The 27,253-nt window shown below is 44.6% G+C and overlaps 1 protein-coding gene and 1 pseudogene across 3 annotated transcripts in view; one reads left to right on the plus strand and one right to left on the minus strand.

The window, feature by feature from the left end:
• Positions 1-15,041, plus strand: part of Bcat1 (branched chain amino acid transaminase 1) — an 86,115-nt gene extending 71,074 nt beyond the window's left edge. For all 3 annotated transcript variants that reach the window (XM_074075844.1, XM_020153179.2, XM_074075845.1), the window contains exon 11: positions 6,474-15,041. In XM_074075844.1, the coding sequence (XP_073931945.1) occupies positions 6,474-6,515 (42 nt within the window). In that variant the 3' untranslated portion in view covers positions 6,516-15,041. The remainder of the gene's footprint in view (positions 1-6,473) is intronic.
• On the minus strand, positions 9,183-9,307 carry LOC141424540 (small nucleolar RNA SNORA51; annotated as a pseudogene).
• Positions 15,042-27,253: the final 12,212 nt, after the last annotated feature.

Consider the following 27,253-nt stretch of genomic DNA (forward strand, 5'->3'; position numbering starts at 1 on the left):
TTGAGCCCTAGCTCCTGGCTTTCCCCCTTTGTATACAGAAACAAAAGTAACTTGAGGACCGAGGAATGAAAATTGCTGCATTGATGGTTCAGACATTTTGGGTTTTTTCAGAGTATTCTGAGTAAACCTGTACAGTTTTGCTCAAAGAACACAAACAGAACCACAGAGTCATAACTGGCTAGAGTGATCATGACAGCCTTTGTCCACAGTTGGGGATGAGATTGTTAAGAGGGGAGGAGGTGTGGCCACAGGTAAGAAGGAGGGAAGATGGCTTTGGACGTGTTCCTGAACAAGTGCACGTTTGACAGCAGTTGGTACACAAAGTGACGTTTCAGGGCTACCTCTTGAAGAACACGTGAAATAGGGAAATTTAAGTCCGTTCCATGTGGTTGTAAAGGAGCAGTAGATGAGAAAACACGTGGTCACTGTTGAAACCTTGAACTCTATTGAATTGTAAGAAAGACCTAAGTAGGTGCTCAGGTGATACAGTCATGAAGCTAAGGATGGAGTGATAGGAGCGAAGCAGAAATGTGGCCCAGCAGCATTGAGATGGTGACAAACATGAATAAGAGAGAAGCCAAACACATTATTTTGGGACAAGTTGAAAAGCCATTCTGAAAGCCCAAAGAAAGTGAGTGACTAAAGAAATGTCCCTGAGTGAGTCACTCAACAAACGAGCTCATGGAATGGACTCAGTGTGTGGAGGCTGTGCCAGTGACATAGCAGTCCAAGAAAGGACAAAAAAAAGTTAAGGAAGCTGAAGCACACTGATCACAGTGAAGAGGGATCAACCCAAAACTCAGCGTATGTGAGGCCGTGGGAGAAAGTCTAAAGACACAGGGGACGTAGAGAATGAGACGGAATTTCCCTCAGGCCTTACAGTATCTATATGACTTAGTCCTGGGGCTGTCAACAAACAAGCATTTCTTTTAGTGAAGAAAGTGTGGTGGTGGCAATGCTGAAAACCAGTGATGCACCGGGATCCCTGTGCAGAGCAACACAGTCATAGGATGCAGGAGATGACACCAAGACTGTGAATGAACCATGGGCTCCAAACTGAGAAACGAACGGAGGATCGTCCTCCCACAGTCTGAGCACAGCCTTCTTCTCTTTATTTTATGTCACGTGCAGGGAACTGATGTCTTAGAATTACCCTCTTACAAGATGGCAAATTGGTGCTGTCAGCCAGGCCACTAGGCTGTCTGTTTCCAAGAAAATTCATTTCAGTAATTACCGATGAGCAAGCCTAGTGTTGCGTCATGGGTTCTTTTGGTCTCTTTGGACATTATCCGGAAACATGGGTGTTTCCTGCAAATTGCTCTGGTAAATTGAAGACGAGAGAACAACTGTCACCAGAAAATGACAGGCTCCTGCCAGTGCCAGCCCAGGGGACTCTTCTTAACTGCACATTTGATTTTCATTTTAACTTCTGTACTTCTGGATATGGGCTAAGTGTTCAACTCATTTAGCTAATTATCCAGACAGCTCCCAGGTCTTAGATTACTCTACAAATTCCTCCTAGGGGGGCATCGTTTCCAGTGCAAGGGTTATTTTTGTCTTTATCCTCCTTTTCTTTTTTTAGCCAACAAAGAAAAGGCACGTCTGTGTTCTCGTCTAACCAAACTTAAACTTACAGGACATTGGCCTTGCCTGCGATTCTCTATTACTCATTGCTATTCCAGTCACTCACCATCTTATTCTTTGTGCCTGTCCTTGGGGCCCTCCCTGTTGTACACTTGAGCCTTGCTTGTTGATGTCTTTACGACATCTTCTACAGTTTGGTCATCCGATGAGTCTCGGTTGTTCCTCGATACTCATCTCCTTTGGGAACCTTCTGCGTGTCTCTTGAACAGCATCTACCCCCACAATACAGATACACCTTCGCACTTTCTCCTCCTCCTTCCACAGTGTTGGAGTTGGTACCATCAAAGACCCTGCTATTATATTGTAATTAGTCACAGTCTCCTTTCTCTTGCAGAGTTATTGACTGTTGGAATTATTTTCTTTTTATGCAGCACAGGGCCTAGGTCATGGTATACAGGCAGCAACATTTCTTCAGTGAATGAATGAAAGAATTAACAGCTGAGTGAGAGACTTAAAAAAACCCCAAACAGGAAGAAATGTATTGCCCTAACAGGAGATAGGAGGAATGTCTTGATTAATGGTGTATCAGTCAGTTTTATGTTATTAAAATGAAATACCTAAGGCCACTTTCTTCATAAAGAGAAAAGGTTTGTTTAGCTCACCGTTTTGGAAGCTCAAAGTCCAAGACCAGCAGGGCTCCATGGTTTGGTCTGGGATGAGAGTGGCAGATGGCAATGACAGGCACGCATGTCAGAGCAGGTGCTCACATCTCGAGCTAGGAAGCAGAGAGGGGATGGGCAGATCCCACAGTCCCTTTAAAGGGGACTGTCCCGGGGACATGAGGACCTCCCACGAAGATCCACATCCTAGTGGTTCCACCACCTTCAGTAGCGCCACCCTGGGGACCTTTGGGGGAGACCCAACCAACATCCAAGCCATTGCAAATGCCACATTCTTTCCAGAAAATCCTTTCTAGTGGGTGACCCCTGGGTACCGTGAGTCCATCATGTAAGAGTGGAGGCCTGGGTCCTGGGCACCAGAGCTGGCAGTCTAAGTGCATTTCCACAGGGTCACAGTAGTGTCAGTTTTGGTGTTTAGAGCAGGGAAGGCAGGCAGGATGGGAGCAGGGTCCATGTTGACTGTGGGTCACTAGATAGAATCAAGTGTTTCTCATTTGTAGCTAAAGTGTTGCCAGTAGAGATCACTATGTGTGATTTCTTGTGTTGACCTTGCTCGGTTAGGTGTGAAAGCAGTCACACTCCTGGCCCTGTCCCTCCCAGCATCCTGAGCTGTCCTCCTGGATGCACAAGAACTCCTGTCCTCACATTTCTCAGGTGACCAGCTTCCTCAACCAGCTTCCCAATCCCTGGAAGCTCCCAGCACCCTCTTCTCCACATGTCACGAGATGACAAAGCTTGCCAGTAAGCTTCAGTGAGGCTTAGAGCAAAGATAACAAATTGCTACCTGGCGGGTAGCAATGATTATATTTGCGCTGCCTTTGTAGAGAGGGAGTATGGGACACACAGGTTGTCCTTACCTGTCTGTGGCCATGGATTTTCTGCTGAATGGAAAAGGCACTTAGTAAAGGCAATAGGAAATTATTTGTTATATGTGTCTGAATGTGAAGTGTAGGCTTGTCATTAGTCACGTCCTAGCGTAGGGCTCTCCCTGTGGGTTTGCAACACGGCTCTACAGACTTAACCTGAAATGCCACATCGCTTTGGCCCTGTCTCTGACCCAAGTGAGCACAGCTAACTAAATATCTTTTAGGGTGGGCTTGCCAAATGTTGAAGGTATGATCCTTTCCTTTTGGTTTATAGTGATAATGACAGTTGAACAGAAGGTTAAGCATCCCTAATCTAGAAATCTCAAATTTAGTACTTTCTGAGTGCCAACCCAATGCTGCACGTCTCATGGTTCAGTGTCCAAAACTATATAAATACTGCATAAAATTACCTTCACGCTACGTATATAAGGTGTGAGACATAAGTGAATTTTGTTAGACTATCCTGTTCTCAGGGTACCTTGTTATATATATGTATGCATTCCCCAATCCTGAAAAACTCCAAATCCACAGCACCGGCCCCAGGCATTTCAGGGAAGGGAAACGCAAGCTGTGTGATGTCATCCTAGCTCATAGCACCATGGGTCCTCTTTCCCCTTCAAGGAAGGTGTATGGTTTTTAGCTCTATTAGCATCCGCTGTATCTATTTAGAATTACGGACTATCCATCAGCCAAATGGATAGTTTGGCTGAGTAAGTGTCTTGGTCTAGACATGGATCACCTGAGAAATGTAACATCACATTTCCTAGATAAACCTCAGAATGCCCTGTTTTTACATAAAAGTGTAAATTGCAGGGTAAGCGGGGTCAGATCTAGTACAGGCTCATAGAGCGACACAGCCTACTTTCATCATCGTAACCAAAATTGGTTTTTGGGCACTTGTCGAACAACTAACTGAGAGTGAATTTACTTCGTCCAGTGGAACTCAAGAGGAAGTGGTAGTGTCACGTACCATAATTCTGAAGATCACTAAAACGTCCATACACCCATCTCAACTGTTATTCACCGTAAAGGTGTCAGAATCCATGTAAGGAAAATAAACACAAACTTTACTCTTCCCTGAGGTCAGGTGGACAACCTACATGAGTTGGCCACAGCTTGGACATGTCAGGATAAGAACAGTCAGTCAGCAGGGGGGGCCATACCCTCAGCGGTTCTGTCTGGCATGGGTCAAGCCTGTCCTGCTGTCATTGGTCTCCTTCTTTCTTCATTTCCTGTAACCCACAAGGTGGCAGGTAGACCCATTCTTGATTCCCACTATACTCACCAATGTGACAGATTGTGCTTTGTGAGGTTTTTAAAACCCTTTAAGAGGAATGCAGCCCGTGTGGAGTGTGACACAGGGGAAGTAATGTCAAAGGCAAGGACCTGGGCTTGTGATTAAGAGTAATCCAGAAGCCAGGTGCCTGTGGCTCATGCCTATAATCCTAGCTACTCAGGAGACATAGATCAGGAGGATCATGGTTCAAAGCCATCCTGGGAAAATAGTTCGCTGAGACCCTATCTCAAAAAAACCCATCACAAAAAAGGGCTGGTGGAGTGGCTCAAGCAGTAAGAGCACCTGTCTAGCAAGCATGAGGTCCTGAGTTCAAACCCCAGTGCCACCAAAATAAAGCAAAAAACAAAAATGTGAACCAGAACTTTAGTGTCCTGTGTGTAAACTGACAAGCTTTGTTCATGATTTTGGATCATCAAAACTTTCTTCTTTGAGGACAATGAGGCAGGACGTGTGATCAAAGAATATTGTATACATGTATCAAAAGTTATACAAAACCCATTATTTTACATAATTAATATACACTAATAAAAAAGAGAGCAGGAAAGAAATCTTTCCTGAAATCCTAATATGCAAAACAGCTAAAAGTGGAATTGTCCTCAGATAAATAAAACCAAGAGCCCCCTTTATTTGGGTCATCTGCTATGTTTTATGTGGTCACTAAAATTCTTTCTGATTCAGAAATTCTGACTCATATAAACTTAAAGTTTCATTAGGGCTGAAAAAGGCAGTTCCTGTGAGAAGGGACAGAGTGTGAGTGATTCAGGCAGGCACAGTGACAGATTCAGTGGCCCTGGGGTACAAAGATCTCTTCCAAGACAGACTCCACTCACATGGCTTTTGTGAACAGGAGGGGCCAGGCAAGGTGATGGTCAAGAACAGGAATTGGGGCCTGGAGATGTGGCTTAAGTGGTACGAGCACCTGCTTTGTAAGAGAGAAGTCCTGAGTTCAAGCCCCAGTCCTACAAAAAAAAAAAAAAAGATAGGAATTGGACATGCTTTGTTCTTTGTTCACCAGTTGCAATCTTGAGCAGGTGGTTGAGCCTCCCTAATATTCAGCTTGCTCATTCATAAAACGGGGGTTACCATGAGGATTAAGTGCGACCCCAAGTCCTAACACCTGTCTGACTACTTGGAGACAGAGCTAGCTTTCCATTTGTGGTGGAAAATGTCTTTGTTTCATTAATTCAGTTTTATGTATTAAAGTTCAGATTTGCTTTTAAAAGCACATTATTTTCCAGTAACCAAATTCTGTCTCTGATATTAGTTATATAACTTTTGAAGTAATCAGGAAAGTTGGGGTGCTAACAGTGTCATCGTGACTTCACAGATGAAAGAAAGTCTGCTAAGATCAATGACGATTGTCAAAAATAGTTAATATTTTTGTGCATGAACATAACATGCTCTTGGGCGCACATCAGAATCATCTGGAAGTGTCTGTTGAGTTGCAGGTGGCTGGGACCCATCCCCAGGATTTCTGATTCTGTAAGTCTGAGGTGGGGCCCAGAATTTTGATCTCTCACATGTCACCAGGTGATGCTTGTGGAAGTGACGTGGAGGCTGCACTTTTGTACAGAAAACACACCAATAGTTAAACAACTTAACTTGGTCCCTCTTTTCTTTATTTTGGTGGTGCTGGGATTTGAACTCAGGGCTTCATGCCACATCTGCAGTCCCCACCTACTGCTTTTGAGAGCAGGATGCTGCAGATGGTGGTGAAAAGAGAGAGAAACCACATGTCTACCTACTACACAAAGGACGCACGGCAGCTAGGAATTTCAAGTTCAGTAATAATTATAACATTGTGATTCTTCCCAGTGATTTTCTTACGTCTGGGGCTCCTCCCTTTTTGCGATGTGTTTTTCTGTCCCTTCCCACCTTCCTGTCCTCTCTTTCTCGCTAATGTTATTTTTAATGTAAATAAGTAGCTTTTACTGTTCAGGACAGAAGTGAGCCTCTCTGTGGCTTTGGCCGGGTGAGGTTTGTTTATAAAGGTGTCATTGCACGGCGACTTTTTATACCGACACTGTTTTCTTCTTTGTGTTGCAGTATGGGCGAGAAGACAGTGACTGGACAGTCGTGTTGTCCTGAAGGAAGAGCTCGGTGTCAGCTGGATGCTGTCGGGATGACCGCTTCGATAGATTTCCTGTCGTTTGCATTATTAGTGTGTTAGGAAGTTGATTTTTCCCCCTTGTGCCACAGAAAATGAATTGTAATCATTGAATGGTGTTCTGTAAACTTGGTAACAATCACTTGCCTTTTCTCAAAAAGATAATGGTGCAAGCCATATGACCTGGGTGGAGCTCCCCTCAGTGATCTGAGCGCCCCCGTCATCCTCCACTCAGACCAGAGGTGTTCCTTCCTTCGGTGACATGGTGGCCCCTCCACCAGGCTGCTGTGTGAGTCCCCACGCTGGCTCCAGTAAGTGTCACAGGTGATGCCCCTGACGTGCCTCCTTATCCGCAGAAACACTCAGAAAACATTTTGTTGTTTTTTTTTTTTAAATCAAGATTTAGAAAAGCTGGATTTCCTTCTGTCACATGTTTTTACAGCTCCCTAAATTTGTCTTAAAGTAAATCTGTCCCTCTTCCAGTGTCTCAGTGGGCTCTGTAGAACCTGAGCACATTGTCATCAACCCGTCCCTCATGGGGTTGTAAACTGCCTGTTCACCAGGCCGCCTTGAGATCCGGGCCTTAGGCCTTACAGACCTTTGTGTCCTGCCCCAATGCCTGGCACACAGTAGGACCCAGTAAACGTTCAATGTGTTGGTGGAATGAGCGAACCAACGCTTAGCGTCACCTTCTGTTTCTGTTTGACACAACCCCTTTACTGGAACTGGTGACTGGTTGAGATGGTGTCGCTCACATCAGACTGCCTGTATTTCCCATAGAAAATGACTCTCCTGAGTCAGCAGAGATAGTGGCATAGTGAGTCGCGGGAATCGTTTTGTGTTTGAAGACTAGCTTGTAATTGATAGACTTCATGATACCGTCGCCACTAAGTGGAATGGCAGATGTATGTTAGGTGTCGAAAGCAAACTAAGTCAACTGGGGGGAAGATGAGGGGTGTAGGTGGAGGGGCTACTCTGGTGATTGGGTGAACACTAGTTAGGGAACTGGAAGAGCAGTTACAGATGAGTTTTCCTCATCGAGGAGCTTTTACATCCTTCCCTGGCTGACCTAGGACAAAGTCAAATCTTGATGGAAACATTTCCCCTTGGAAGGTCACCTCAGGCACTGTGGTTTGGTTTCCCTCCATCCTAATAACTTTCATCCTGCTGATTGCATTTCACTCTCTTCTCAGAGCAAGTGAAAAGACACCGCAAAGGCTCAGTGCGCTGGGAAGTTTTCCTTCAGGCTTTTAACAACACAGGGTAAACTGGCTTTGATTCTTTTCCAGAACTTTTAGCTGTGGGGTCTTTTTTAGACAGGAATGCTAAAATGAAAACAAGAGGAGGCTCAGATGAAAAGGACTGGTGAAAAATATCTTTTAGGGGCTTTTAATTGGGGTCTGAAGTCCTGGTGAGTCTGTTCTCTCCAGTCCCGGGGCGCTCTTGACTCTCCTGCATGTCCCCACCTCGGAGCATTCAGAGGGGAGGTTTTTGTCTTTGCTGAATCCTAGGACCTCATTCTTAATTCAGCAGCCTGGGAAGACTTTCAGGTGATTTCAGCCGTCAAGCAGCAGCTGATGACTAGACTCGGAGAGAATCTGAGCATTTCCTAAGGACGTTTCTGAAAGTTTACTGTGGTCGCAGTCACTTAACTGGGCTTCTGCTCGTGAAGAGTTAATGCCTGGAATGCTTTCTGTGCTCGCTGGTGCAATGTGGCCTGCAGGAGAGAATGAGTTCATAAGGCCTGCTGGGGCCTTTGGTCTCTAGGGGACGAAGGGAGAGGGAAAGAAACGACTGGGAACCCTTGTTAGGGAATCCTATTGTCCTACCTGATAGACTGCTGTAAAAAACAAGCAAACCAACTCTATGGTGAAACATAGCATCACTTCTCCGTCACAAAGATTCAGGCAGCCTGTGTTATGCACCCCGGGGTACAGTTCTCTTCCCTATTAGTTTTGTTGCTTGATAAAATCCGCTCAGCGCTCCATCATGGGATTCTGCTGTCCTTCTGTAGAATTGAATGTTGTGTTTGGCGTAATCTCAGGACTGGGGAAATGTCTGTTCAGTTTCAGAGAGTGGTATCTTTTGAAATGTTTAGAGCAATAACTATCCACCAGTTGCACCCGGCAAAGGACTTAGGGGGTTCGAGAAACCCCTTATTCATGTCCTAATTCTAAATATGATAAAGGAAACCCTTCCTCCCATGTGGATATGCAGAAACTTTGGTTACAGATACTCATGCCAGCAAGTAATTTTAGTGGGTGTTTTATTGCAACTGAAACTTTGTTTTGCCCCAGCACATTTTGCTCAGTGGTCTTTGTTCCAGATTCCCTCCCTCAGATGCAAAGGGTACCAGCCCTTCCATATGCATTATGAATTGTTGGACGAAGGTGGTGGGGATTATTGTTTACTTATCACCCGTTGATCACCCAGAAATACGCACCCAACACAACCAGCACTAGAATAGGAAGTTAGCTCTAGAAAGTAAACAGTACACAGACATGATCTCATTAGGTTCACGATCTAATTACTTAATGAATTTTATATCTAAAAGCAGTATTTACTAGTTAGGTAATAGAGGCCTGAGCTCATCTCTCCTCAAGAAATCACAGGGGACATTTCATCCCATTTTGGGTTTTTTCCCCACCCTATGTCTCCCCATTCACGATACAGACCAGGTGCAGGGTCGGGCTGAGGTGTATGTAGGGTGGTTTCTCTTTTCCTCCTTCTGTGCAGTCAGTGTGAGAACGGCCCATGCTGAGCCCCGGAGGCCTCATCACATTTCTTAAGGAAAATTGTCCTGTTTCCACACTTTTCCTCTAGTGCAAAACTACTCTGGAAGGATAGCATTTGGGTTGTCCACCCACTGTGTGTGTGTGTGCAGTGCCACTGTCAGGCTTCTTGCCTCGTGCATTTGCTGTCTGCGCTGTTCTGAAGTGAAGTTCATCTGACAGCATCCTCACTTACCTCCATAAACACAAAACCAGATTACACTGAAACAAACACGGTGATCCTAGGGTGAAGTTTGCTAGGACAGTCTATCATGAATCAAGCTCTTTAAACTCTTAGCTGGAAGGTGTTGGATCCAGTTACTCAGAAAATAACTTTCACATAACTGTGGCTTTCACAGTTTGAGGTCTGAACAAGAAAGGCCATTTCAATATCGCCAGGGGTTCGTTTTTATTACTACCAAAAAGCCCCTTTAAGAATGCAGAGGTAGAAGGTAATTTGTTTTTCATCTTCAGCACACTTTCCATAGTAAAAGACTTATGAGCTGTTTAGTTTGGGGAGATTGATCATGAAATATGACGATAAATGATAGAAGCGTTTGAGGTTAAAGAATTCCCTGGGGTCTGACAGATACAAAGAGTTGCTTTAATAAATGATAAAAGCATGAAATTCAATCTTAGCAAATGAAGTGCTTTTTAAAATCTACTGTCTGACGGTAATCTTTCCATGACAAGATGCCGAGCCTAAGTTGCATAGTGTTCAGCTTCTGTGACTGTCTGCTGGGATGGTGACAAGTCACAGGAGGTGGCACAGGGCTGAAGTGAATGCAGTTGGACAGGCAGATGTTTCTGCACAGCCACGGTCACAATGGCGAGGTTCCTTGTTGCTTATTATTGAGTTATGGAAAAATTAATGAGGGAAGACATCAGAGGAAGGCACGTGAAGGTGACGAAGGGAAAGAGCAATGGGGGCAGCGACCAAACTTGCTTCTGCGCTGTCAGCGTGCGGGGCAGTGGCATCCTCAACCTTCAGTGTGGGTGCCAAGCATAAGTTGTGCCATTTGGAAGAGACTAATGCTTCTGGCCTGTCCATCTGACCTTAGGACCAGGCCACAGTCTTGAGTTTATAACGTCAGGGCTGTGGTAAGTGGAAGTTCCTGTAGAGTGCTGCCAGTGTAGGTGAGTTTAATTGCATGACCTGTGAGAGCTACCTGCATCGTTTCTTCAGCCATTTTATCCTGAGATTCATGAGACTTCTTAATGCCAACTAATAAGTAACAAGGAGTGGATCATGACTTTCTCTGTTAGAAATACTATTTTTCACCAACCCCCTTTAGCCTTGGTGAACGGCAACTGACTTGGACATTGATCAGTCTTTAGTTTATAACTAAAATGTGATAACACATTACAGTCTCCTCATGCTAGTTTTGCAGGGACACAAAAGTCATTCTCAGAGTTAAGAAGCAATGCAAATATCCTCAATCACTGAGAAATTTTGTAAAAGTGCGGGAGCTTTCTAAAGAGTATGGCTGTACATAGATTTCAATCAGTTCTTAAAAATACAGTAGGGAGGCTGAGGCAGGAGGATCATGAGTTTGAAGCCAGCTTGGGCTACATAGCAAAACCTTGTCTCAAAAAAAAAAAAAATTAAAATAAGCTAGCTAACCTGTTTGCATCTGTCAAATTCTGCAGATGTTGCCCTGGTGATGTGACAATGAATTGTCCCACAGTCAGCTGATACTTGGAGCTGGGGCCTCTTTGATTTGGCAGGTGAGGGAAAACAGGGAGAGAAAGATTTCAAAACAGAGCTTGTATTTAGGAACGATATCAACTTACCTATGGGATGTTTAGAACCTGCTCCTCAGCATCAGAAGCTGAGGGCAGTTGCAATTGTGATGAAAAAACCTGGCCACTGCCACCTCTCCAGTTTCCCTAGGTGTGTAGTGACTTGACATTCCCTGTAAGAGAAAGTAAGTAGATAGAAGGAACTAAACGCTTTGTAGATGGGTGTTGGCTTTCATGAGAGCTCATCCGAAGGTTACGTTGAAAGGATGGAAGGTGACTGCAGGGTAACCGGGGGAGTGCGGAGAACACAGCAGGTAAAGGCATCTACCTCATCCTTTGAAGGTTTTGTAGAAGCACAATTCAGTGTTCTCAAGTGACTTTGCTGTATTTGTGTCTAAAGGACCCTGAGTAATTGTGTACTGCTGGCCACAGACACAGTCTTTATTATTCGAAGATTCCTCATTCAATCTGTGATTATGCAGCTGTCGTCAATAAAACAACCTAAAGGAACCCTATTCGCACAGTCTCGTGATACTGCCACTATAGGGTGGGTGACATAACAGGGCTTCCTTACACTTTCGTGATGTCCCAGGGTTTTTGGTCAGGGGTTGTAGATGTAATGTGACATTTTTAAACCACTGTGGCATTCAGAGAGTGAAAAGGATCGAGCCTTCCACAAAGACCTGAAACCATACATACAACTGGATGGAGTCGAGCTCCACCTCATCTTCCATCACAGTGGGCACTTAGAAATCCTTCTTCCCTCTGGTTATGAATTTATCTTCAGTAACATGTAGCTCTGTCTTTTGAGTTGTGCACAGAACAGCAGAATAGATGTTCCTTTCCCGTTTACTGTCACAACAAGCATCTCACTGAAATGCCCTCGCTGTGTGCCAATATGGCGTTAGCTAATGTTAGAATAAGAGGTACTTTTTAAAATGCAAGGATTTGGCCAAAACCCAGAGCATATCAGAAACAGATCCTTTTAGCCCGGCTTAGAATCATTTGTCCTCAGAAGCTTCTGTCTGAGAGAAAAGGCCAAATGCAGAAAGATCTGAGAGTCACACATCCCATGTTCATCTTAATTTTTCCAAGTGCAGCAGAGCCGATGGCTTTTCAAGGATTTCCTAAAAACTGAACTGAAAAGAATCAGTGCTCACTGGCTCCATCTCCAGATTCCTGTCCTGTAGCAAGAGTCCATGCAAGTGGCTAGTTACATGAAAAGCTTGGGGGTCGAGGGGAAGGTTACTGCTTAAGTCCGCTGCCAGTGTGGACACTCAGCTCCCACAAAGCAACAGAGATGTGACATTCTTGGGGGTGATGGCACACAGTGGAGAGTACGTGATTGATCAGAGGGAACAGCCACCTCCTTCAGGGTACAAAGTGTCCCTTGTTCATCTATTTAGAAGAAGCAAAAAGAGAACAGGGCAATTTCCAGCTCATGATTTTTCTGCTAATCTGATTTCAGGGTGGTCTTAAGCATATTTTTCTAGTCAAGACTCAGATTCCTCACTCGTGACATGTGATCTGTCCCTTACGTCATGATTCGTGCCACTGCAGCCTGACTTTATTTATAATGGTGACAAGTTACAAGTTTCTGTTTCCTGTACCCAAAGCTCACAGCCAGGCATAGACAATGCCCTGATGACTGTACTCATTGGGCTGACTGGCTGTTGCCAGTGACAGGGCTGATTAAGCCAAAACTCGTGGTTACAAAGTCAACAGGGGCTTGGAGAAATGAGATGGAAATGTTTTGGAGTTGGAAGATTTATGCTGATCGTGTCCCAAGTTAGATATACAACCTTAAAGCTGAACTTTTCATTTGCATTTGTGTTAAAGGTGGTTCATGATTGAGTTAACATTTCTCATTAAAGATACATTCGTGATAATGATGAGTAGATTCTCGAGAGCTTTCTCGTGAGCTTTTATTCTACCGACCTAACTGGGGACGACTGGAGATGCAGAAAGGACAAACGATAGAAGACAGACATGCAGGAAGTTGGGGCCCGGTGTGCTGGGCTCTCAGATGGAGACGCACAGCAGCCTTGTTGCTTCTTTTATCTAATAACTCTTCTTTCACTTTGCTTCTTTTCTCTACTCTTTAAAACCTTACTTCTAAAGTCTTTCTTTTTTTCTGTTCTTTCAAGTCCCTTTCCTTAGACTCGCATTGTCCCATGTTTTTGTTAGATTTTCTTTAGCATAATCTTTCTTAGAGTCTTGGCCCTCAAACTTGCACTGTCCCATGTTTTCTCTAATCTCTAGCATAATTCAGCCCCAGCAGCAGCTGGGTCATTCTCGCAACAGACTTGCAAGCAGGCTGCAGCCAGCCAATCAAAATCCCCCATCAAAAAACCCTGCATCCTCCTTCAGTGAATAAGGAGGTGGAGCAACAGTTCTCAGGGAGGAGTATGACATGTAACAGGAGAAACCTGCATTCCTACTTCTCTGAACATAAACAACTTGGGAAAAGCAGCTGTGCTGCATTTTGCCTCTTGCTCTCTTCTGTGGCTGGTGCCAAACTCAGCCTGTAGATCATTGAGCACAACTGTGCTTATGTCAGGTTCTCATAGGCTTTTCGTAATCCACTCCCCACAGTAGATGTAGCATGTTTTTTAATAACTGGCTTCTTCCGAGCCATGGCAAGATGTAGCACAGGTAGTCTGGTAACTTAGAGAATGGTTGAGAGTTACCAGCTGACCCTGTGATGGTGACTAAATCATAAATTGATGATCTCATGAGGTAAGTTCTGCGTTCCATTGCATACAACTCTGAAAGATGATTTCATGTCAATTAGAATGGAGTACTCAGATGTTCAGCCAAACACCAGCCCAGATCTTACTGTGAGGGAATCCTTTAGGTGTGATTAATATTCAAATCATTAGACTTTGATGTTTTGGGGGGGGCTGGTACTGGGGTTTGAACTCAGGGCCTCATGATGGCTAGGCAGATTCTTTACCACTTAAGCCATGCTCCCAGCCTTAAATCAGTAGACTTTGAGCAATCAGATCACCCTCCATTACTGGACTTCATCCAATCAGTATCGACCTTAAGAACAAAGGCAGTTTCCTGGAGAAGGAACTTGGCACCACAGAAATCCCACCTGCAATTTCTGCCCAGCTGATTTCAGATTCAGCACTACAGTGTCAACTGTTATCTGAATTTTCAACCTTTCAGTAGTTCCCAAAGTCACATGAGGAAATTGAATACCTTAAATGTACAAAGATGATAGATAGATAGATGACAAATGAGAGAGAGATGATAGATGGTTAATTGATGGATAGATAGATAGATGACAGGCAGATAAGGATACACAGGATATAGCACTCCTACTTGCTCACTTTTGCTATAGAACCCTAACACACCCACAGATGGTATTCTTAGGGTAAAAATCTTCTAAGGAAGAAAACCATGTGCACTATTATTCTTCTCAACTAGGTATCTAAAGCAAGGCACACCTGGAATTCAGAAAATTGCTTTCACTTAAGGCACCTGTGACAAGTTTACTCTCATTGCAAACAGTGCCTAGAGCAAGTAAGAATTCCAGGACAGGAAGCATTGTGTGACCCACACTGACTAATGACCAGAGGTCACCAAGTTTCTGGTGATGGATTACTGGATGTCCCCGAAATCACTGTTAGCTTGGTGTTTGAGACCCGATTCTATGGCTTGACAGTGCGGCAATAAATACATGACAAGAATGTCTTGGCTTAGTTGAGGTAGGATTTTCTGGTCAGATAAGCGGCCACTTGGCTGATCAAAGTCCATCTCATGGTTTTGCTACAAGCACAGCCATGCTATACTCATGGCTTTCTTCTGGACAATGTTGACCCACACAGTGGGACAATCAACCAGGTTCATCCCCATCCAGCCATGCTCAGCTTTGGGTTTCTGTCTCTAGTCATTTGGACTTTCCCCATGCTGCATGTGTGTTGAAGTTATACTTTGCAAGAGAGTGTTTGTAAATTCCTGAATAAAGAGAATGTACCAGTCTGACTGCTTCGGCTATGGGATTTCACAAAATGTGCAGAGTTTTGTTTTTGTATTTCCCTTCTATTGCCACTCATTCCATTCCGTGTGTTCTAATTGACTCTGAGAACATGTGATGGTTGATGTCAACGTTTGCCTCTCCCTCTGGACTAGAATTTCTCCAAAGGATTGCATCTAAACGATTGCCTATCTTCCAGAGCAAAATCCTTCAATCATGTATCAGTAATAGTCCTATGCACTCAGCCCAGTGCCTGACATAAAAGCTAGTTGGCAGGCCCACGCCTTCTGCTCTAAGCCATTCTCAGCTCCCAGTGCTGGACGCTTCTAGTTTGTAGTTAATTGGAAACAGGCCTGATAGGGAATCAACAGCAGAGCTTGGACGGCATGAAATTAGCGTTGCTCTTGTAATCCCCCATCTGGTGTCTCCTGGACAAGCCCCTGGATGTTACTGAGCCAGTCCTTTCTCCCCCCACCCCCCCACATGTGTGTCTGTCCATCTGATCCATTGGATTTCTGCCCCGGTACAATAGTTTTGCTTAACAGGTGCTATGCTCAGAGCCTCAGGCCAGTTGGCCAGGCCCCAGCCACCTTCCCAAGCCTGGACTTTTCCTACTCAGATGTAGTCGGGTCCAGTTTCCACTGACACTGGCACCTTTGGGTCAGAACCATCACTTCTTGCTCCATTATGAGGCTACTGGGCCCCGTCAACCAGTGTGTAACTCTTAGATACTGAAAACAGCCTCAGTGAATCCCAGGTTTGCCATAACCTGTTGGGCACCGTGGTTTGGGCTGATTCCGACCCCTCAGGTTTGCCTGGCTCTGATCTACACTGCCCTGTCTGCCAGCTCGTGCTTGGTCTCAGCTTGCAAGCTTGCAAGATCTCCCTCTTGGCCCAAAGAGACATAAGCATTTAGCTTTGAAAATCATCCTGGCTTCCTGTTGTGTGGGTTTCATTTAAATGAATTTAATTTTTTTAAATGAGAATATCTTTTAAAATCTAAAGCTTTACCTACTGGCTTAGTTTTGACATGATCTAAATAAAACCTTCTGACTCAAAGCATTGTTCCTATATCAGCAGCTTCAGAACCCCTGGGTGTGTCTTAGAAATTAATGTGGCCTCTCTGATCCTTGGTCCTCCTTAGACCTGGTGAATCAGAATGTGCTCGTTAGCAAGATGCCTCCAATTTGAAAGCATGGATCTTAAAAGTGCTCGGTGACATAGAGCCACATGGAACGGGGGTGGGAGGGAGGAACTCTTGAAAAATCATCACAAGGTTACAAACGAGATTCATTTGCAAAGCAGAAATAATTCTAGAAAGAAAGAAATTGCTTCTGAAATTGAAGTGAGTTTACATCACCTATTCAAGCTGGCCCTGAGTTTGCTCAACCTAGGCAACCTTGGATTCTGAAGGGCTCCTTCTACATGGCTAATTCCTTCTCACTTTCTCCCTGGCACGGTCCTCTGTCTCAGGCTCCAGTGTGTTATCTTGGTGGTCTACGAAAATCATCACGCAGGAAATCACAGGAGATGCTTAATTACTGAATTCCTCTACACTATTTACTCTGTATCTGGAGCCATGGCAGCCCCTCGGGGTGTAAACACACAATTAGAAAGATAACAGGATTCCCAGCCAAGTGGAGCTGGTCTGTTGCAGGAATGCTCACCTCCGTGAGAGCTAAGAGCGTCTTTTTCTGTTATGCAACTTCTCTGCCTGTGGCGGTTGGGTGGCTGACAAGTAGACCCGGGCCTTGAACCCTCTCTGGAGGAAGTGGGGCCATGCTGTTGCCTGTGGTCCCAGTGTGGTGGGTTCCTAGGCCTGACTGGTGTGGTGAGAGTCAAGTGAGTTGGGCTCAGCTCCTACCAGGATCATAGATTTTTCTTTTTGCTTTTTGACGAGAAGTAATTCTTCCCCTGGGCTGCACGGTGCCTAAGCCAGCATGGATAGGAATTTTTTTCTTTTTCATTATTATCAGAGACAAGAGGCACCTGGCCCTTTTGGATGATCAGTATCTGAAGTGTTAGGAACTTCTCTCAAATTTAAATCCTTTTTTGCTGTCCAACAAAAATGCTTATGAATATTAGCTAGCAAAGATGTCAATAAAGGAAAAATTTCCCGATGTAAAATGTTCTGACTCAGGTGCAGCACTTGCTTCTGTAGGTGAAATCCAAGGCCACCCCACTGGATCTCACTGGATCTTCTTAAGGCACTCAGCTCTTGTCACCTTTCAGACCCGGGACCTCTGGCTTTAGCAATGTGCCAGTCTGTGGAGAGACACAGTCCTCCCAAACCCTGTTCCTGTGACACGTCCAGGTCCTGTGTGGACTCCACACAATTTGTCACTCCAGGGTCACTAATTGCCCTTTCTTGTGATGGGGCTTTTTTGAGATAGGGTCTCACAAACTATTTACCTGGGGCTGACTTTGAACCATGATCCTCTTGATCTCTGCCTCCTGAGCAACTAGTATTACAGGCATGAGCCACTGGTGTCCGGCTCATGGTGGCATCTCTATGGCCCCTTCCTATATTTTCTTTAAGGTACTTTCTCCACTTTGCCAATAAATATCATCTTGAAGTCATGTTCCTTTTGTTACTAAGATGGTGTCTTCTATTCACCAGTGTCTCAACGCAAAAGAAACTGAGAAAGCTGTAGCAAGCTGGAGTGAGGACTTCACCACCTGAGGCTGGGTCGCCCTTCCAGTTCTGCTACGTAGCTGCGTGACCTCCAGCAGATCACTGCTCTGGCCATTGCCTACAGTATTACAGTATGGTAGTTAGCCCTTCATTTGTCATTCAGTCAGAATGTAAGCACCACGAGGACAGGGTCTCTTCTGCTATGATTTTTATTGCATGTCTTCATTAAGTCATTGATTTCAAAGAGGATCTTGACATTTCTCAAGCCTTCTGAAGAGACTTGCAGCACCAGTGTCAGCACCCAGCCCTCAAGGGGGGTCTGTTAGAAGTTTGTTCAGAGCCCTGTCACTTCAAGATGATTGGTGAAACATGCACACAGTGTCCCGTGTGTCCTGTCTCAGTTACTCAGTGATAACACCTGGTGTTACTATAGGGGGCCAGGTGGGGTAGCTCACGTCTATAATCCCAGCTATTTGGCAGGCAGAAATTGGGAGGATAATTGGTAAAGGCCAGCCTGGGCAAATAATTATTGAGACCCCTGGTGTAGTGGTGCACGTCTGTTATCCCAGCTATGCAGGAGTCATAGGTAGGAGGATCCAAGTTGGAAGCCTGCCCTCAGCAAAAACACGAGCTCCTATCTGAAAAAATAACTAATGCAAAAACGATTGGGGGTGTGACTCAAGTGACAGAGCACCTGCTTAGCAAGTGTGAGGTCCTGACGTCAAACCCCAGTACCCCTCAAAAATATAAAGAAAGGGAAGAACTTAACATGCTTAAAAGAGACAGTTTTTAGTGATTGGGACAAGTAGAGAACCACAGAGTGACTCAGTAGTGACATGTCCATCTCCATGTGTTACTAAGGGCTTATGACAGAACTTCAGGTCACTCAGTTGAGGTGCCCCGTGCTGAGTCCTCACACCTCCCCTGGCCACGAGGCACTACGGCATTCCATAGGTCAGCCACAGGAAGCAAGCAGCATGGTAAAGATTAGAGCCATTGACAATTGTCCCTGTCCTCCTCCTTCTGGGCCCCTGTTAAGATGGCGATATCCTACCCTCTGCAAATAGTTCTGGCCAATGATTGGCTTTGAACCAACACCATGGGCGTGAAGTTGGTAGGTGTCACTTCCAAAGGGGAAGCATTTAATCGGTAATGCAGAACAACAGACTTCCTCTCCCCCCTCCACTACAGTGATGGCAGAATCAATCACAAGTTCCCCAAAGGGACTAAACTGAACAGAACAGAGACCCTTCCTGAGCTAAGCTGGACATGTCACACGAATGAGAAAAGCCCTGGTGAAATCAATGCGGTTTGAGAGTTATTCATTACGAAAGGTTAACTTAAATGCTCTTAGTTGGCTTAGGAAAGAGAAAGCCCTCAAATTTATATTTATTTGATTATTCTGTCATCTGGTTTTATTTCTTGATGCTACATATGCCCAGTTCCTCCCCTCAACGAGCAGGGACCAAGACTGGTCACCGTCTTTGAATGGGTCTCCCTGCCAGACTAGCCGTAAGTCAGATCTAGTTCTCATTTGTGCTAAGAAAATAATGCACCCATGATAGTCCACATGGGGTGACAGGCCACACCCCAGAACTTCAGCAACATCTCATTCCAATCCAACAGTAAGCCACTAACTAGGTAAAGAAGAGCAGACACTGGCACTCAAACCTCCACCCTTGGCTGTCTTGATATCTGACCCGGAGGTAGTCTTCATCCTTACAACGCCAGGCACTTTTTGGGGGTAAAAGGGGAGAAAGGTGCCGATACAGTATTTTAAATTTCCTGTTGATTGGGTGAAATGGCAATTATAGTGCTACAAGCCACATGCGTAGTCACAGAATGACTTCAAAGGACACATGTGTCATAGCCCTGAAGAAGAATCTGAGTTAATACTGGATGGCAATTTGAGGTGGAGGAGAGTGAGTGCTCAGGTACCTTCCCCCAAATAGCTGCTAAGATGAATTTGTCTCTGATGTCACAAGAGTGTGTGAGGTACAATTTGCCCAGGAGCAGGGTGTGTTTGTCAGGGTATCAAGTTGCCCAGGGTAACACATTGGCCATTTTCCTGATGGCTCTGGGTGCCCAGGACTCCCGAGGGGCAGGAAGAATGCTTCACCCAGTAGAAAGGTTTGACAGCATTTCCCATGCTATTCTTATCTATTATTTCCATCAGAAATAATTATTTCTGTTCGTGGGAAAATTGTATGCATTGTTCTCTTTGTGTTCCACAGGAACATAAAAAATTGTTTTAAAGCAGCAGCAAAATTCTCTTTCAGAGATGCCAAAAAAGAGACAGAAAAGACACTTTTGGGTGCCGTGTCGAGATCCTTTCCTGGCTTGAGGAATATGTCAGCATCGATGATTTGATGTCCAAGTGGCACTTCTGGGAGCTTACGTTCAAATTCTACAGGGCCAGGAGTGGATGAGAGTGTCTGGGTTCTGCCCCGCACTGAGTCTGGGGTGGGAAAAACATGGAAGGAAAAAAAGGCCACACATCCCCAGGGGACAGTTTCAGGGACTTCTGGTCACTTTTTTCCTGCCATTTCAGATAACAAACACAAGGCAGCAGGTCAAACACAAATGCTTGGTGACCAGAGTCACTTTGGGACTTTCCAAAGATGAGACTGTTGAAACAGCCATCAACTTACACTTTAAAAAAAAAAATGAATAGACTTTGATTTTAGAGTCGTTTTGGGTTTGTGAACAATTGAGCAGATGGTACGGACTGCTTCCATCTATTTTCTTCCCCTCCTCACAATTCCCTTATTTACATATTACAGTGCTATGGTACATTTCTTACAATTGATGAGCCAATATTGATACTTATTACTAAGTAAAGTCTGTTAAGGACTTAGTTTACCTTAGGAATCACTTTTTGCATTGTCTGGTTTTATTGGCATTTACAAAATGCATGATGTCAGGTGTCCACCATTACAGTATCATACAGAGGAATTTCATCACCTCTAAGAGATATGGGCTTTTATGTCTATTTTAGAAATGTGTCACCAGCCTCCTTTCCTTGGGGACAGAGTCTATTGCCACAAAAGTCTCCTACACAAGCTGTGCTCTGAAATAATTGGAAGTGTGCTGATGGTGATGGTGGTGGGGAAGTGGATTGACCCTTACTGTGAATGTCAAATCATTGAGTCATCTTCAAAATGGACTAGTCCTTCATATGTGACAAATTAAATGAGATGACACATGGAAAGGGTATAGAACAGTGCCAGGCAGATAGGCCAAGGGGTGAGGCCAAGCATGTGAAAGAACACTTCAAAAAAGGTGATGAAGCCAGGTGCTGGTAGCTCACACCTGTAATCATAGCTACTCAGGAGGCAGAGATCAGGAGGATTGCAGTTTAAAGCCAGCCCGGGCAAATAGTTCCCAAAACCCTGTCTTAAAAAAAACCCTTCACAAAAACAGGCTGGTGGAGTGGCTCAAAGTGTAGGCCCTGAGTTCAAACTCTACTACCCCCAAAAAAGAGCCTTTGCTAAGCAGGGGCTCTACAGTTGAGCTAAGCTTCTAGTCCTTTTTACTCTAGTTATTTTGGCGATAGGGTCTCCCTTATTCCAGGCTGGCCTAGACTGCAATCCTCTTTTGTTTGGGCTTCCTGTTGTAGCTGGAATGACAAGTGTGTGCCACCATGCCCAGCTATTGGTTGAGATGGGGGCCTCATGAACTTTTCCTCCCTTGGGACTGGGCTCAAACGTTGATCCTTGAGATCTCCCAAGTGGCTGGGATTACAGCTGGGAACCATGGGCATGACTGGCTCAGAGGTACTCAGAAATAGTCTCGGTCATATGCAAGAGTTGACCTACTTCCTGTTAACTTCTACGCAGAACGAGAAAGTCCTTTCACAGAGTGTGGCAAGGCCACAGTCCAGGCTTTGTAAGGCTTGGGGGTTAGACACTTGAGGAGGAAAGTATTTTCTAAGTGGATTTTCATGGAGACAGTGTTTGGGATACACGGGCTGCGCCCTGTATATTCTCAGACTCAGACTGCCTTCTCCGCTCACTTTTTCTCTTTTTCTTTTTCTCCTCCTCCCCACTTACTTTTGAGTACTCATCCATACCATGTAGAACAAGCCTGAGACTCATAAGTGTGATCTCTGATCTCAAACAGTATTAATTATGCCTCGAAGTTGAATTTCCTTGTTTTGTTTTTTGTTTTGAGATGGAGGTCTGGCTGGCCTTGAACTCAAAATCCTCCTACTTCAGTTTCCTAAATGCTAGGATTATAGGGGTAACCATCAGGCTCAGCTCATGTTGTTTGTTTTTTTTTTAAGTGAGTAACTGAGCTGGGCACTGGTGGCTCACAGCTATAATCCTAGGTACTTGGAGGCTGAGATTGGAAGGATGGAAGTTCCAGGCCAGCCCACGGGAAAAAAGTTTTTGAGCCCCCATCTCAATCAATAGCTGGACATGGTGGTATGTACCTGTCATCCCAGCGACAGCCAGAAGTCTGGAACAAAAGTGAGACCCTATCTCCAAAATAACCAGAGCAAAAAAATGGTCGGAGGTGTGGCTCAAGTGGTAGAGCACCTGCCTAGCAAGTGTGAAGCCCTGAGTTCAAACTCTACTACTGCCAAAAAATAAAGTAAATGTGTAATTGAATCATGAGGGAAGTTTAGAAATAATTTTTTAAAAATGTAATAACTACCAGGAGTAGTGATTTATTTCCAGAGGCAGATAACAGGGCCTGTCTCACTGGTGTAAAGGCAAGATGAGGAATTGCTCTCCGACTACTGAGAAGTGTTCATTTGTTCAGTGCAATACCCATTGTCCATTTTATATAGAAATAAATGGGGATTCATTCAAAGTTGAAATCCTGTGTCATCTAAAAGATTTTACTTACAAAAGTTGAAGCTGGGTTATTTTTCAAGTAAAATTTGATGATATAGACACCAATTTTTAGGACATCACTAAGCTAGAAGAAAAAAATAAAGCAACTTCTAAATGTGTGTGACCACACATAGGTCTCTGATGATTCAGTAACACTAATTGTGGAACAGCAACAGGACGGCTGACCAAAGAAAATGGTGTCTACAGTGTCCCTCAAAGCCACACTGACAAGTGCAAAGGGGACAAGTCTCTTGAGTTTGTTTGAAAGATATGGCACTTTTTCTCCGAAGAAGAAAAAAGCATTAGTCTTACCTTGTAAGAATTCTGACACTTTAACCATGAGGCATTGCTGTCAGACGAGAATCTTGTACTGAGTCCCTCAAACTTCAGTAGCTGCTTTGCCAGATGGGCTCGTTCACATTACTGTTTCATCACCCAGCAGTTAAGTCAAGTTCAAGTTAGATTTTCAATTAGATGTACCAGTTTGAAACACCTTCTAGAACATTACAGTTGTCATTAGTAGTTTTGGTATCCGGGCTCCAAATGCACATGTTTCTAGAAGTGTCTTTTTGTTTTGAAATAATTTAGTGAAAAAAAAATGTACAAAGAAATATAGCTGGGATTTGTTTATATTGTCCACTAAGGTTCATGAGCATATTTAAAGTTGTTTTTGATAGTGACATGGTTTAGTTCATGTTAACCATGCTTTTGGTGCTATTAAAGTTTGAACTCAGGGCCTCATCCTTTGCTTGGCAGGCACTCTACTGCTTGAGCTATGCCCCAAACTCATAGCGTGATAATTCTTGCTTCTTAGTTGTATTCTTGATGCTTTTGGGGTGTTTGTATCTTTGTAGACAACCTGCCAGGCATCTGGCCACAGCCCATGGCTGACCCTTAACCATCTGTCGAGAGCCAGCAGCAGCAGAGACTCTGGGTGAGTGAACAGAGGCAGGCACCTGGGGACAGACACTCTGGCGCTTGGACGTGGGTTAGCACTTCAGCACTGCCCCCTCTACACTCACCTTTTGCGAGGGAAAACTTCAGAAATCTCTTTCTGGGTTAGGTTAGATTTTGATGAAATTCCCAGAAAAGATAAGTCATGATTCTCCAGTGGCGGCTGAGACCGTCTATTTTGGCTTCTGGGGTCCTAGTGGGAGTTGTCTGCTTGGAGCTGTACCAGACCAATGGTCACTGCTGGAGTTTCTCCATAGTCCCTGTCCTTCCTATGTCCTGAAGGATCAGAGGCATTGCAAGGTCCTACTGGACTCTGTTAGATATTTTTCTGTTTGATACAACATAGAGTGGCTTCTGTTTCCTTACCTAGGTCCTGATTTGCCTCAATGAGTAGCCTAATTTTTGTTCCTGTGTAATTTGTGCTCCATCTACTGTTACCTGGCTATTTATTCTGCTTAGGTTCAAATCAGCCATTGATCTTTATGACCAAGTGCATCCTGGGATCATTTACATAAATCAGTTGTTGAAATGGAGGGGTGGACCAAGCTGCCATAAATTTCACTCTATGTCCACAGGCATGAGCGTGGCACCTTCTGTGCTGACATTTTACAGCTGACTTCAGAGCGCTGATTTATGGGCCAATTGTATCTGCCTTAGCCAGAGACAGAACCTATCTTCTGGGCAACCAGTTACATTTAAATTTTGAGGAAGGCAATAGTCACATTGCACTGTTTCATTTCATTTTCATGAGCGTCTAATTTAATAAATAGCTCCTGTCCCAATGTCTGTCCGTTCATCAAGAAGCCTATGGAATGACATATAAGGATGTTCCAGGATAAGAGAAGGGATATGAGATGTTTGCTGAGAGAGGAAGTGCCTGGGAGGGGAATGAGGAGGGGTTGAAGCCTCAGACCTCTTGTGTAGTCTAGAAAAGTCTCCATCTGCCCAGGGAGGTGCTCAGGAGCTAAGAGTCCACCCACGAGACAACCCTGGAGTTGGACAGAAACGGTCAAGCCCTAGACCCAGGTTGTGCTCAGCCTTCCCTTGGCATTGTCAGAAAGAAAATAGCCCAGACCAATAGCAGAGGTGCCTCTGAAGATGTCACAGCAGCAGGCAGTCAGTGACCTGAGCTTCTTGTAACTGAATGACAAATCCTTGAGTAGAGATCCAAGCAGGACATCCTGTCCTCTGTGGCTCTGTGGCTCCCTGTGACCTCCATGTGACCTCTCCCTTCCGTGCACTCCCACCGCGATGCCATCTGCCACCAGGGGATGCAGCCAGGGGCCTCTCACAAGAGCCAGCTCCACACTGTTTGGACTTTCAGCATCCAAAACTCTAAGGTAAGTAACCTTCTCTATAAAAGTATGGAAGAAGTATGTTACAAAAGTAATGAGGGACTTTAGGTATTTTGTTGCAGAATGAAAAACTCAGCTTCTGAGGCCTCCCAGTCATCCAATCACGACTCATTTTATTCAATTGACAACACAGACAACTGCTCAGATTTAATGCAGTGGAGACAAGTGTCTCATTGTCCAGCATCTCTCTCATCTTCTTGGCACACAGGACAGTGCAGAGTCATCTTCATCTTCTCACCACTTTCTTTCTACAACCAGGACACCAGACCACAGGGAATGACTTCTGTTTCCTTAACTAGATCCTGACTCAGCTCAACAGATAGACTGATTATTGTTCCTATGCCATTTGTGTCCCTTCTATAACTGTGTATAGAAGGTTCAAATCAGCCACTAACCTTTATGACCAAGTCCATCTCAAGGTCATTTGCAGAAATCAGCGAGGAGGACTGTGTGCCAAGTGTTTTGGGGACGCTCTCACATTTACCTTATCACTCTGTTACAGATGAGGAAGCATGAAAGCTTGGCCAGGGTTTCCCAGCCTGTCCGTGAGCTACAGGGATTCCCACACGGCCATTGCAGAAGAAGCCGATTGAGTCCTCTGGCGTAGAAGTAATTGGTGGAGTCTTTCTGGCCCGTGCAGATGTGGTTAATTGGACTTGTTGACAGCTTTTATGTGCTTGATCACAATTTAACTCAAGCAGTTCTCAAAAAATGGTTTAACAAGGCAGGTACCATTATTTACTTCCTTTGATAACAGAAGAAAGTAGGGTTAAACAATTAAAGAATGATGCCAAGGTCAAACAGCTACGTGGAAGAGGATGGTTTCAAACTCGGCATCTTTCTGGGGAGACCAGAGCCATCCTGCACGGCTACTGTGCAGTGAGGAACAAGTCAAGGTGCTCTCCTCAGGGCATTTTGTCTTCCTTCATCTCCACCAAATGCTCAAGCCAAGCTCCCACCATTCCTCAGCTCCACACAGGTAAGGAATGTTACTGTTGTCTTTCTTTAGGCTAAATAGAGTAAGAATCCATCAACTTATAATATGCCTGCCTTGTTATGTACACGGAGAGGTCACATCATTGCAGAACTGATTCAACCATGCAGCTTTAGGGGCTCGTGGGGGTGGCTGTCTCCAGGAGGGCATTTCAGTCATGAGCATCCCCACGTGCCACACCAGAGCTGCTGAGTCCCACTCTGGGGCTGGAACACAGGTGCCTGCAGTTAACCACATCCATAGGTGACTCTTAGGCCTGCATGTAGGCCCTGCTCTCCAAACTGTGGTCCGAGAGACTCAGGCTTCAGCAGAAGGGAATTTTAAGAAATGAGGTTCCATGTACCCTACTTCGGGTAGAATGGCTCCATTTTTAGCCTGTTTATGGACTGGGCCTCCACTGGGTTTGACTGGAACAATTCCACTGCTCTTTTTCCTTTCCCACTACCGTTTTCGAATCCAACACCTCCTCTCAACTCTGTCCAACTCTGTCCTTGTCTAATTCCTCCAGGGCACCACAAGACTCTCTTCCTCAGTCTCACAGACAACAGGAATCGAGCTGGAAACACCAGATGGGCATATGTCTTCTACCCCTCTCTCATCACTAAGACCAGCACGTGCACACTCTTACAAAAGGGAAGCCCTCCTTAGTTTGTGTTTGAACGGGTTTACTTTGATCTCACTCCCCAGATTTTACAGATATTATCTTGCTTATGATTGTCACCTGTATCAACATGGTTGTGGGCAAAGGGAGTGCTTAATGTACCTACTATAATATTCAAAATCAGAGGCAGGAATATTTAGGAACTGCAACCACATGCTAAAATAACGATTCTGCATTTATTGGAACTATAAGGTTTTTTTTTTCGGTGTGTGTGTTTAGTGATTACAGACGGTACACCTGAGATTCCATGGCATTAGCCAGAAAACTTTCTAGAGAGAGTCTAGAAAGTTTGTGTGAGAATGGACAATACAAAGCAGGTGTAATTCACAGAACGCACTTAATATATCATAATCACACAGAAAGCACAAAGGGTTTAAGATGTTTTTGACCGTGAAAATGATATGAACATGTCATAAGATAGTATTTTGAAACTACAGGTTGATATGTATTTATACCACATTCGTATCTGTTAATGTCTCTCAGAGAAAACTGTGAGCACCTGACATGTTTGAACTTTTCAACCAGGGACAAAATGGCCACCCTCCTATGTGCACAAAACCCCTAGCCTTCCATCCACTGTCTTGTTAGCACTACGTGTTATGGTTTGAACATGAAATGTCCCCGTTAAGGTCATGTGTTGAACATTTGGTCCCCAGCTGGTGTACTATTTCGGGAGTTTCTGGAAACACTAGGAGGTGGGACCTGATTGGAGGACCAGGTCATTGGAAGTGAAGTGCCTTTGAAGGTCACACCAGGTCCCCCGTCCTTTCCTTGCTGTCT

Source organism: Castor canadensis, chromosome 6, assembly GCF_047511655.1.
Source record: "Castor canadensis chromosome 6, mCasCan1.hap1v2, whole genome shotgun sequence".
Classification (NCBI taxonomy): domain Eukaryota; kingdom Metazoa; phylum Chordata; class Mammalia; order Rodentia; family Castoridae; genus Castor; species Castor canadensis.